Raw genomic sequence first — 12,940 nt, forward strand, 5'->3', positions numbered from 1 at the left:
CACAGCAAAGCTAAAAGAAAATGATCACTCTGGTACCCCTAACTCAAGGCAAAAAGATGACTGAGTAAAAGAATAATGAAAAGTTCCTAGCAGTCCTGATGTGCAAATCTATGGAAAAATGTAAAGGGCAAACCCACTGCATTCATGAAATCGTCGTTCTTGAAGAGTATCCTCAGCAAGTGGCCAAGCATACATTTTGGATCTGCCCGACCTAGAAAGAGATGGACAAGAATATCAGCTTGTCTTCCAAACTTGATTAGCAATAATAAATAGCAAAGTATGTAGCAAGCAAATTAAAAGGAATGGCTAAATTTTCTAGCTAGAAGTGAAAGGATGCTTCACATGTATCTTTTCTCTAAATGCATTCTGAGTAAAAATTTAAAAAATGTTTTATATGTAGAAAACAAACCTTATGTTTAATGCAAAGCACATAGTTCACAGAATTATAAACAATCAAGCAAAAAAAGATAGTCAAGGCAAATGACACGTTAGGAGTATTTAGAAAACTGAACTGGAAACAGTAATACATTACTACTGCACTAACTGTCATTCTTTCTATTAAAATATTGAAGAACTGAAATGCCTAGACCTAATAAAAAAAAAATCTCAACATATTAAATCTCACCTCCTAATCCATCTTGATGACCACCCAATAAACCCCAAGGAGAAAAAGTACAGCATACACAGAAAAAGGAAGAGAAGATTGCAACACTAACTTAATCCGCTTGGTAACACTGATCCAAAAGCAAGATAAGGCTAGGCAGTCCCACCTCATATGGTGTATCATTGCCTTGACCTGTGTGCCATTCCAGTATAAAGTAGAATCCCTCACATTTCTTTCAAATTATCTTCATGGTATCTGGTATGTGCACATCTGTAAATTTTGTCTGATCAACCTTAACAAGATATAAGTAGGAAGGTTTAAATGAGCTGGAAAACTGCCTTCTATTTGCTCTGCGACAGCTGATTCTCTCATTTTTCATTCCAGGCCTCTCACAATAAATTTAAGTCCGCTTTCAATTTATTCCTAATTTGTTTAAATATATATCACTGGCCTAAGAAACCACTAAACCGAAAGTGAGGAACATGCAACCATCCAGATGCTGTTGAACTATAACTCCCATCATCCTTGACCACCAGCAGTGTTTGATGAGCTGTGGGTGCATGCAAAGGTTCCCCACCACTTTGCTACACTGCTTACAGACTGAGCCGCTAAAAAGGATTCAGAAGCTCAGCAAGTGTCAGCACAAAAACGTGACTATGGGTTTTCACTGTGTGAGGTATGCCCACATTCCCCCCCCCCCTTTATATGCATTATTTCTAAAGTAGATGGAAGGGCAAATTCTGAAAGGAATTGTTGAAATGTGTCAAGCATTGGGGAGAAATCTGAGTGCCGTCCTAGCAGATAAACTTTGTGGAGCTACATCTCTGCGGTCTTGGCCTTCCCACCCTCTCTCTCGTTTACAACACGATCAAGAATGGATCACAGTGGATTTGTATGCTCTCAATGCATCTTACCAGGGTGCCTATCATCAAATGGATCCGGATCTCGCTTGCGGTACTCTTCTGTCTCCTTCTCAATCAATTCCGACATTCTAGAAAGGGGGTGAAGAAACATGAGCCACTTGAAATCCCCCTCAGAATAAACGCTGCTAAAGAACTTCAAAAACCACTCACCCACCCACGTTCCAATTGTACTGCAGATGACTGAGACACACAGCAGTAATTCAGCAAAGGAAATAAATGAGACTCTGAAGTGCTACACTCTGCTGAAACAAGGTCTATGCTGCCTTGTAATAAATGGGTGATGTCTGCCCTCGCAAGGCAGCCACCAACACAGGAACCCAGAAGACAGTAAAGAAAGCATTTATGTTAACATCTGCTCTCTAATATTTGTTGGGTTTCTATGTTGGGAAGTATCATCAAAAAATTATAGATGATTGCTAGACACTTGCAACTAAGGACTCTCGAAGTCCTTGTTTTTCTGCCAGAATTTTTTCATGACACTCTGCCCCTCCTTGTTTCAGAAAAGCCTCACTGGGTAGGCAGGTTGCAAGCAGGACTGAGTATAGCATTGCTTGTGTAACTGCACTTCTGAACAACTGTACTTACCGAGTAAGGATAGGAACAATATCTTGCCCACTGCCATGCTCTTTTTCCCACTGCTCCAGCAAAGCAGTAAGCTCAGCCTTGGAATCCACAAGTTCAGAACATGAAGTCATGACTCACCCTAAAGGTGGAAGGGAGGAAATCAGTACCAACTGGAAAGTAGCTCAGCTCTCAAAGGCATTACTTCTCAAACAAAAATTTAAAAATCTGAGTTTCCAAAAGGATTTTTTTATACACGAATGCTGCAGCCCTAAGCAAATCGCACTGAAATTAACGGGGTCTACTTCCTACTAAGAACAATTAAATTAAGCTGGGTAGATGAGGAGATTTTCACAATTTCCCTGCCCCTAGCAAATAAAATTGTACAACTCTAGGCAGATGACACATTGTATAATGATGGACAAAGAGTTCAAAAGGACCCTTGAGTTAAGGACAGAAACTGGACTTGTAAAATGGTTCAATGAGATGTTTCTTTGAAGGCTCAAATACTATTCAAGAAAGGCCAATTGTGGTGTTTTTTAAGGGCAATGTGAATCGCCTGGGAGTATTCAGTACTGAAGCATCATTTAAATTAAGTCTGAGTGGACCTAATAAACGTCTGGATGAACAGTGTATCTTGGCAGATACAAGTAAACCTCTCTGAGCTTTCCAAAGAAGAGCAGGACAGAGATCCACAACATTAGGCTGGCTTTGGCGTCCAGTCAAAAATATGCAGTGACCATGACCCTGTGACTTTCCCAGATCTTAGAATTAAATGACAAAATAAAAAAAAAATCCTTCCAGTAGCACCTTTAAGACCAACTAAGTTAGTTCTTGGTATGAGCTTTCGTGTGCAAGCACACTTCTTCAGATACACTTCTTCAGATATGTATCTGAAGAAGTGTGCTTGCACACGAAAGCTCATACCAAGAACTAACTCAGTTGGTCTTAAAGGTGCTACTGGAAGGATTTTTTTTATTTTGACTATGGCAGACCAACACGGCTACCTATCTGTAATTAAATGACAGTAATTTTATTATTTATACCTCATCCATCTGGCTAGGTTGCCCCAGCCACTCTGAGCGGCTTCCAGCACATATAAAAATATAACAGAATTATACAGCTGGAAGGGAACACCAGGGTCATCTAGTCCAACACCCTTCAAGTGCAGGAATCCTGCTCACAGCCATCCTTGGGTGGGCTTGAACCACCAAACTTCTGGTTAACAGCCAGAAGCACTGACCCATTGTGCCACCTTTCATTGTGCTGCCAAAATACAGAGAACATTTCCTGCTTTCGTCTTTAGTTCCAATTTTGGAAAGCAGGTGGGGCGAGGGGACCCTTCCTGTAAAAACAAGCCCCAGCATTCACCTCCAGCTTGGAGGTGGAGACAGTATATAGGGATTTCCCCTGCCAAGGACCTCAGAAACCCATTGAGGATGACCCCTATTCCCCACGGCAGCTTCAAGCTAGAAAAGGACTGCATCTTGCTGATTCGTCACTTCCTTGCAAGGCACTTGGAACAGCAATGGCAAATAATAATAATAATAATAATAATAATATCCTCCCACCCCCCCAGCTTCCCTTACTAACTCAAGAGAGGAAGGTTAGGGTTCATCAGTTTGTCACCATGCTTCTATGAGGAAGGGCTGTGGCAAAGTGGTAAAACATCAGTAGGTCCTTAGTTCAAATCCTGGCATCTCTAGGTAGGTCTGGTAATGTGCTGTCTGAAACCCTAGAGCCAATGCCAGTCAGTATAGACAATACTGAAAGAGATGGGCCAATGGCTTGACCTCCTATATCCATGGCACTCATAGCACCAAAATCATCTCCACTCTTTTCTAAATACATACTCTAGTCACGTTTAATATGTGTAAACCACCATTCCTCCCCCACCCCATTTTCCTTAGAAACATACTCAATTATCTCCAACCTTCCTCCCAATTTTAGAGCTGGGGAGGGAGTTAAATTTGCCCCTACAGTTATAGACACCAGGAGAAAACATTCCTCTTCTCCCCGGCCTTTGGCTAATTAAACAATCTATGGTCTTTTATAGTGGGGCGCGTATTGTTTTCTTTGTTATGATTGTTTTTTTGTTATTATATTATGTATTTCTGTGTTTTTATACTACAAACCTCCATGTGATCTGCTGATGGAGGGTGGTATATTAATTTAATAAAATAAAAATAGTTATTATTAATTATTAAGTAATTATTAATAAATACAAAATAAATAATGGGCTTTCAGAGTCACCAAAGCCCCACCCAAATCTTCCCTAGCTTGGAAGCAGAGAGGAAAGCTGGAGCTCATCATTCATCAGAGGCTGGAAACATTTGCCATGGTGGTGATGTCAGCAAGTGAAACTGTGGACCCATAGAAGAGAATAGATTATAGTAAGGGAGTTTATTACAATAAAACTTGAGCCTTTAAGTCAATCTTAACTAAGTATTATTATTTTTTCAAAGCTGCCATATTAGACTTGCATTTATTCATGAAGGCCTCTCTCAAATGAACTCTCATAAAATTGCAAACCAACTCCATTGGAAACAGCAGCCCATCACACAGCTACTGAACTTCTTCTGACAAGTGCCACACAGAAAGGGCTACCAAAACCTAAAGCTAAAGGGACCCCTGACTGTTAGGTCCAGTCATGGACAACTCTGGGGTTGCGGCGCTCATCTCGCTTTATTGACCAAGGGAGCCAGTGTACAGCTTCCAGGTCATGTGGCCAGCATGACTAAGCTGCTTCTGGCGAACCAGAGCAGCGTACGGAAACGCCGTTTACATTCCCACCGGAGCGGTACCTATTTATCTATTTGCACTTCGTGCTTTCGAACTGCTAGGTTGGCAGGAGCAGGGACCGAACAACAGGAGCTCACCCCATTGCGGGGATTCGAACTGCCAACCTTCTGATCGGCAAACCCATGTCCCCTACCAAAACCTAGAGGGGCTTTATTACAGAGGACTCCTGGTGTTACTAACAGCACCATGAAAACCCAGACGGAACAAAAATACTGCTGGTGGGGTGGGGGTGGGGGTTCCACCAAGCCAGAAATGATTGTTCAACTTGTTTTGGATGAGAATGCACTCCCACTTTCAGAATCAAGCAGACAGCTTGAGTGTGCTTCTTGATCAAGCACTTTATGCCAGCTGTGTCCCTTCCTGGAAAATCAGACCCAGCAAAGTCATTCATGCCCACTACATCCAAACTTTTTTATTCTTCCACCCCTACTCTCCACAGAGTAGGTTGCCAGAGGAGGAACACATCAGATTTCCTAGAAGTCTAACTAATACCCTGCTTTTCCTTCCATTGCTCTGTCCATTTCTGCTTCTCCTCACCATCACCAAATACATAAAATTAAACCAACGGTTTAGACTATGATCCACAGACTGTTGACCCCTGGAGCTTTAAAAATGTATTGTATCAAGATATCTTAAGAATCACTCTCTTCCAAACAAAGCTGTGCAGACTCTTCAGCTAGAACCCTGCTGACTCCTCACACACCTGCACACCTGAAGTACAGTGGGCAGATTTTAAGGGTGCTTGGGATGAGAGAAGGTAAATTTTTGTTGCATGACTGGAAGTCTACATGCAGTGTTGGATTCTGCCCATAATCTGAGGCACACAACTGTCTAAAATCAGGACAGATTCAGTAATATTTTCCTAGTCTGCTGAAGAATCCAACAGTATTCAGAAGTGATCACATGCAACATGTATTCATTTGGCAGATGGCAAAGTCAACTGGCCACTTTCCCAAACCTATGAAACTACACTGTTCAGAGGAGTAAATAATCCTGGATCCTACTTTTAGGACTGTTCTCTTCCTGTTTTCAAACTTCCTGGACTTTTCATATTTTGTAAGTATACCTGCTTTGGTATACTTGAAGATATTCAGTACAATTCCTCATTGCTCCCCAGCCCACACCAAATTTATTTGGCTCACTTTCGGTTGTCATTTTCAGGTGATTATAAGTCTTACTTACTGTGCCTTCTGCTTAACAGTAACATTTTCACTGTGCTGTTCTTATTTATACTGGGAAATGTAAGCATATCCTATACATTCTCAGTGAGCCTTGAGTCCACAGTGGTGGAGAAACCACACTCAATGCATAGCTTTCTATCTCACTGATATACTGTTTCCTGAAAGGCAATCTGCACTTTTTAGAGCTTTTCCCATCCACAAACAGATCCCTCTTCCCACTTTATCAGACATTAGTCTAAGTGCAAAAGCAGAAGACAGCTGTGAATATATTGGCAGTACATCAGAAAGTAGCAGTAAGAATACACAGCCCAAGACTCACAAATATCTAGATATCTGATGAGTCATTTGGGGAAAGACCAGGGAAGAGGGAAGACCAGAATCTTTATTTCCAAGATTTTGAACACTGAACAGTGCAAGGCACACTATAGTATTTGCTTCTGTGTTCTGCCAATTCATTCCCCCTGCAACCCCTGGGCTAAGCAAGTTGCTTTCTCAAAACAGGAAGAGCCAATGACAACAGGATCAATCCATATACTTGACCAATTATTTATTTGGTTACATAGTTTGCATTATTATAATATGCAATTTCATAGATTAGCTTCAAATACAGCTGTAAAAAAAAAACTTGGCAAGGGAATGTGAGCTCAAAGGCAGCACACAACAATCAACACACACACATATCCACTCACCCTGACATCAAAGGATTAATTCCATGCCAAGGCAATGTTTTGTCCAAAGTATTATACAGGTAACAGGTGTCTTTTGTTAATCTGTAAACTCTCTAGTCCAGCAAGTTTTCCAATATCAAATGAAGTATAGTCACAGCTGATGTTCACAGCTGCAGGAGAAACCCCAATGTTTGTACAGTACATTTAATACACTGCAATGAGTGGGAGGTGTTTAGGTCCATTTATGTGACCTAATTAGATGAAATTGCAAGCATCCCCACACTAAAGAAGTTATTGTTTTAAGCAATGAAGAAGTTGAATCTTCCTTTTCTAAAGAAACAGTTTTGCTTGAAAGCATTCTATGGGGCTACTTGTGGAGTTTCCAATGGAATTGCCACTTACCTAAGAGCTGGCAATTATCACCAGGGTAGTTACACTGGGAACAAGAGAAGTCTTACTGAGTGTCTTGAAACAAGGCACAGGGTGAAGAAAACAGACAGTTGGAAACCACTGCCTCAGGGTGCCCTGAGGCAGCTGTTTCCAGTGTTAGAAACTCAGCTATATAATCTAATCACCGAATGGACCTTTAAACCTAGGTTACAGTTGCCACAATGAAATATTTAGGCACCATCCCCCCCCCCACGGAGATTATGATTATTCATTTCGTTTCTATACTGCTTTATATTTTAAAGAACAAATCTCTAAGCAGTTTACAACACATTAAAACATCAATTACAACAATTCAGAATAAAACAAATTCAAGTTTCAAGGAAAATACTTCAGATCCTTCTCTAAGTGACTTTTTGCTTTCCCCAGATGCAAACCTGGCATCCAGAGGTTGCATTTGGACCTGTGTCTGGTGCCTGGCTAATTTCTAAGACTGGCTGTTCCCAAAGGCTTCCTTCATCTTTCCCATAAAATGTAAAGGTAAAGGTACCCCTGACCGTTAGGTCCAGTCGCGGACAACTTTGGGGTTGTGCACTCATCGCACTCTATAGGCTGAGGGAGCCGGAGTTTGTCCGTAGACAGCTTCCGGGTCATGTGGCCAGCATGACTAAGCTGCTTCTGGCAAACCAGAGCAGCGCAGAAAAACGCCGTTTACCTTCCCGCCAGAGTGGTACCTATTTATCTACTTGCACTTTGATGTGCTTTTGAACTGCTAGGTTGGCAAGAGCAGGGACCAAGCAACGGCAGCTCACCTCATCGCAGGGATTCGAACCACCGACCTTCTAATGGGGAAGCCCTAGGCTCTGTGGTTTAGACCATAGCACCACCCACGTCCCGCTCATCTTTCCCATACAGAAAGCCAAAGGAACACAGCTTCAACTAAGTGTGCTTCTCTGTGTGTGTTACATATGCAAATGCAAGTATGTACCTACATACAGTACGCCTGTGTGTGCATGCAAGAGAGAGAATGAATGACTGTTAGCAGCTTTTTATAAAAAAAGTTTTTATTAATTTTCTTAATAAACAATCATTACATTGAAAAAGAAAAAACAAAACATCTATATTCACTCTTAATATTAATCCATATTTTGGGATTCATCGATTCCCCTGACTTCCCTTCACTCCCTTCCCTGGTACCTTTGTGCTATTTTCATTTGTGGATGTCAACAAAAAGACTCTCTAATTACTTCCTTATTTAAACATTCTCCATAACATTACAAGTGTGTGGTTTTTTTTAAAAAAATCCTGCTAATATATTAACTTCCTTACATTGCTTTTGCTGTTAGCAGCTTTGCCTTGCCAGCAGCAGAGTGTTTCTGCCCTCCTTCCCAACCTTGGAATAAATACTTATAGTCATTCCTTTTCCTCAACCATAGCTTACAGCTATTTCATTTTAGTCCAAAATTATCGTCATAATCTTTTTTCAAAAAATCCTAAATCCCCAACCACTTTTGGCTTGTGGCTCCCCCCCCAAAAAAATCAGCAATGGCGAAATGCTGTCCTCTGGCAAAAAATAAATAAATTAGCCACCCCAGTATGGTTCAGTGGCAACCTGGGAGAGCGGCCAACAAGACCTGGATCAAATCTTCATCATGGATTCACTAGGTGATAGTGTACTATATGGATGAGATTCAGCTAAGTTTTACTCAGAGCACACCAATGGAAATTAATGAACATGACTACACTAGGCCCATTAATTTCAGCAGGTCTACTCTTAGTAAAACTTGGTTGATTATCAATATAACTATTGTTCAACCTCAGTTCCTTATTTAGAAAAGGGGAAAAAAACATTTACAGTAATCTACTTTGCAAGATTACTGTGAAGATCCAAAAATAAACAAAGTGTTTTTAATATCAGAAATACAATTACAATGGAAGACCAAACAAGAATAGGTATGTGATCAGTATATTCTGTAATTAATAGCAGCTGATAAGGAAGGAGCAAACAGACAGGACCAGATCAGGTCTCGCCCCTGCCCTTGCACCACAATCATCCCACCACCATCATTTCACCAATTAAAATCACACATACAAACCTGCTATTTTCCTACTTTGAGGGAAAACGTACCCAATACTACCTATGGTTTCTCTCTGTAGAGCAAATAGCTTCAGGGGACAAGTTGTTAAAAATAGGGGCAAGCATTAACCCCTCTCACCTGCCACAGTAATCCTAATCTAATGTGCTCCTGCCCTCCAGCAGCTGCTATTATTATTAATCATTATATAATTGAATGATTGTCATGTGTTTACATGGGGAAATGTAAAGGCCTGAGAAGTATTATGTTGTGATCAAGTCAAATCTTGCTACCCGCCCATGACACTGTATGACCCAGCCACCATGGGCATGGATGGAATGGGAGAGTGGAGAAGATGCATGTCTGATTACCCTTTTCCTATGCAAACCTGACAGGTGTTTAGATGGGGCTATGCAGATAAGGCTTACTGGGGAAGTTTTAACAGTTCACATTGAGCTTCATGGAACAAAGAAAGAGGGCTGTGCTTCAGGATGTAGTTACAAGGGAAGACACATATCCTCACAACAGGAGAGCAATGCCAGATCTACCCACTTCCCTGCCCACAACCATTTTGCAACTAGCACAGGTCAAATTGTGACCACGCTGAAATCTCTGGATGCCAGGTTAGTGACTAAACATCTCCATCTGGCTGGCCCCTCCAACTATCTTAAGCAGAAGAGTTCATTTACTGCCTTTATAGCCTACCTTTGTCTCCAAGGAGTGCTTCCCCCTCCCCAGTTAATCCCTACAACAACGCTGTGAGGTAGGTTAAGAGATTGGGACTGGGACAAGGTCACCCAGTGAGCTTCATGACTGAGTGGGGATTTGAACCCTGATCTTCCAAGTCCTATTGACACTCTAACCACCACTACACAACACTATCTTCCTGCTGTGGTGCAGCTATATAAAATAAGTAGGTAAATAAATCTGGGGCAAGTAAAATGTTACTTAGAGAAGGATCTGAAATATACTTGAAGCTTAAATTTGTTTTATTCTTTATTGTTTTATTTGATGGATATCTGTTCTGATATCTATCTGTTGATGGATGGCCATCCTGACTCGGCCTCAGACACACTGATCAGATGTTTGGAAGCTGTGGCTGGATGGTTACGTGGGAGCCGGTTGAAGCTAAATCCTTCGAAGACAGAGGTCCTGTGGCTGGGACGGGACGATATGGGATTGGGGGGGCAACTCCCATCTCTTGCGGGGGCGCAATTAGTGCCAGCACCGTCCGTTAAGAGTTTGGGTGTAATCTTCGACACCTCCCTTTCCATGGAGGCGCAGATTGCAGCTACAACAAAGGCGGCATTTTTCCATCTCCGCCAAGCTAAGCAGTTGGCTCCTTACCTCTCTCGCCCTGACCTAGCCACTGCGATCCACGCGACAGTCACCTCCAGACTGGATTATTGTAACTCGCTCTACGTGGGGCTGCCCTTGAGACTGACCCAGAAACTCCAGCGGGTGCAGAATGCTGCAGAGAGACTCCTTACGGGGTCTTCGCTGCAAGATCACATTCACCCGGTGCTATACCAGCTGCACTGGCTCCCGGTGGAGTACAGGATCAGGTTTAAGGTGCTGGTTTTAACCTTTAAAGCCCTATACGGCCTAGGACCCTCGTACCTACGGGACCGCCTCTCCTGGTATGCCCCACAGAGAAACTTACGGTCTTCAAATAAAAACATCTTGAAGGTCCCAGGCCACAGAGAAGTTAGGCTGGCCTCAACTAGAGCCAGGGCTTTTTCAGCCGTGGCTCCGATCTGGTGGAACACTCTGTCACAAGAGACCAGGGCCCTGCGGGACTTGACATCTTTCCGCAGGGCCTGCAAGACAGAGCTGTTCCACCAGGCCTTTGGCCAGGGCACAGCCTGACTCCCTCCCTTGGCAATCTTCGCGGAGCTCTGGCCCAATGGTTGCCAGTGGCTTGAATTAATTAATTTTATAATGAATGATTTTAGAGTGTTGTTTGTGCTGTACTTTTGTACTGTTTTATTGTTGCTAGCCGCCCTGAGCCCGGCTTCGGCTGGGGAGGGCGGGATATAAATAAAATTTATTATTATTATTTATTATTGATGTTTTAATGTGTTGTAAACAGCTTGCAGATTTTTTTCTTTAAAACATAAAGCAGTATAGAATGAAAACAATATTAATAACAGTAACAACTCAGCTGGAGGGGGTGAAACCTAGACATACCATTGTGGTGACTGTAACCTAGGTTTAAGGCGCCATTTGGCAATTAACTTATATATCCGAGTTTCTAACACTGCCCACAACACCTGATACTGGATGGCCTGGCTTCTACCAATATAAGAAACCAAATGCAAGGGCTGCAAGGTAGATTTTCACTCCCTCAGAGGTCCCTGTAATATGCAAGCCACTGTCACCCTACCACAGAACACACTGCCCATAAGGGCAGGTGTATCAGTAAATAGTATATTCCAAGAGAGAAGCATCACAGGTGTTCCTTGTATTATTCAATATCTGGGGCTAAGTTCTAAAATTAAATATACTACAACTCAAACCAATCTAAAATTTCTTCCCCACTCCAACGTGTATGCAGCAGGGGTAGTAGTAGCTTCCCATTTGTCTGGGGAAAAGAATTATTCACACGCACAAAGACACGAACAACTTCGCAGAGCTGAATTCTGGCATCGAAAACAGTTTCCTAACTCAAACTAAGCCCTACAATTGGTGTCGCAAAGAGAACGGTGGTTCACGTGGGGGGGAGAGAATAAGCTTCGGGCAGACAAAACCTCCCTCGAGAGTTTATATAAAAGCTGCCACGGCGCCAGCGTCCCTCCCCCACCCTGAGAGGTGACAGCTGGGGGCCAGAGAGGAGGAGAAGAAAAAGCGGGTTGGGAACAAAACAGAAAAGGTATGCTCGCGCTGGCAGGATCAGCAAGGACCAGAAGCCGGGCAAGTAAATGAGGAAGGGAGGCAGGGGCAGAGGAAGAAACTACCCTCTACTTTGCAATACATGTTGGTCTTTGATCCCCCAGCATCGCCCTTACCCCTCTTCTCCGCCTCCAGCACTTTCGGGGGGAGGGGGAGGGGAGAAGCCGAAAGATGCAGGGCGATCCGCGTGGAGACGAGAGAAAAGTGAGTTGCTCGCCTACCAGGGCAGCCCTGCGCGCGTTGACTCGGAACTCGGTCGCACCGCGGCTTACGGAAAACATGCCCACGACCGCAACCCATGGCTTAGGTATATCGCTACGTATTCCTCATATGGGCACTTCCCCCTCGCACGCGACCCCCTCAAACTCCCTTCCCTTCTTCACACGGGGAGATAAAGCGAGAGCCAGCGCCGTCTCCTCTCCCTCTGCTCCCGGCCCGGGAGGGCAACGCGGAGAAGGGCCCGAGCCGCCTTCCGTCCGCCCGCCCGCCCGCCCCCCTCCCCACCTCCCGGTCCTGGGCACCGGCGAGAGGGAGCCAGGAACACATGGGAGCCTCGCTGCCGGGGCTAGGAGGCAGCCTCCGCGCCGTCCGCCCAGGCGGGCTGCCGAGGCGGCCCCCACCCCGGCCTGCGCCTGTCACCGGCCTCGGCTTGCCGGCCTGCCCTTTCCCCCCTCAGCCCGGCCCCCCGCGCGCCGTACCTGTCCGGCGTCGCTGCTGCCCCTCTCGGCCTCCTCCCGGCCCCCACGCACCGCGGCCCGGCGGCTGCTATCACTATGGCGGGCACACACTTTGCTCGTCACCGCGCTAGAGCTCCGTCACCCCCCCTCCCTCTCCCACGCGCTCATCG

The 12,940-nt window shown here is 44.1% G+C and overlaps 1 protein-coding gene across 3 annotated transcripts in view; it reads right to left on the reverse strand.

Moving 5' to 3' along the window:
• DCAF1 (DDB1 and CUL4 associated factor 1) overlaps positions 1 to 12,940 on the reverse strand; it is a 55,463-nt gene that overhangs the window by 38,340 nt on the left and 4,183 nt on the right. For 2 of the 3 annotated variants that reach the window (XM_080996388.1, XM_080996386.1), the window contains exons 1-4: positions 12,792 to 12,916; positions 2,113 to 2,230; positions 1,519 to 1,595; positions 138 to 211 (exon numbers count right to left, since the gene is read on the reverse strand). In XM_080996388.1, the coding sequence (XP_080852514.1) occupies positions 138 to 211; positions 1,519 to 1,595; positions 2,113 to 2,222 (261 nt within the window). In that variant the 5' untranslated portion in view covers positions 2,223 to 2,230; positions 12,792 to 12,916. Of the gene's footprint in view, positions 1 to 137; positions 212 to 1,518; positions 1,596 to 2,112; positions 2,231 to 12,791; positions 12,917 to 12,940 lie in introns of those variants that run through there. The other variant, XM_080996387.1, reaches the window with a different exon arrangement.

The sequence above is a fragment of the Podarcis pityusensis genome (genome assembly GCF_964106645.2).
Source record: "Podarcis pityusensis genome assembly, chromosome: 2".
NCBI lineage: Eukaryota > Metazoa > Chordata > Lepidosauria > Squamata > Lacertidae > Podarcis > Podarcis pityusensis.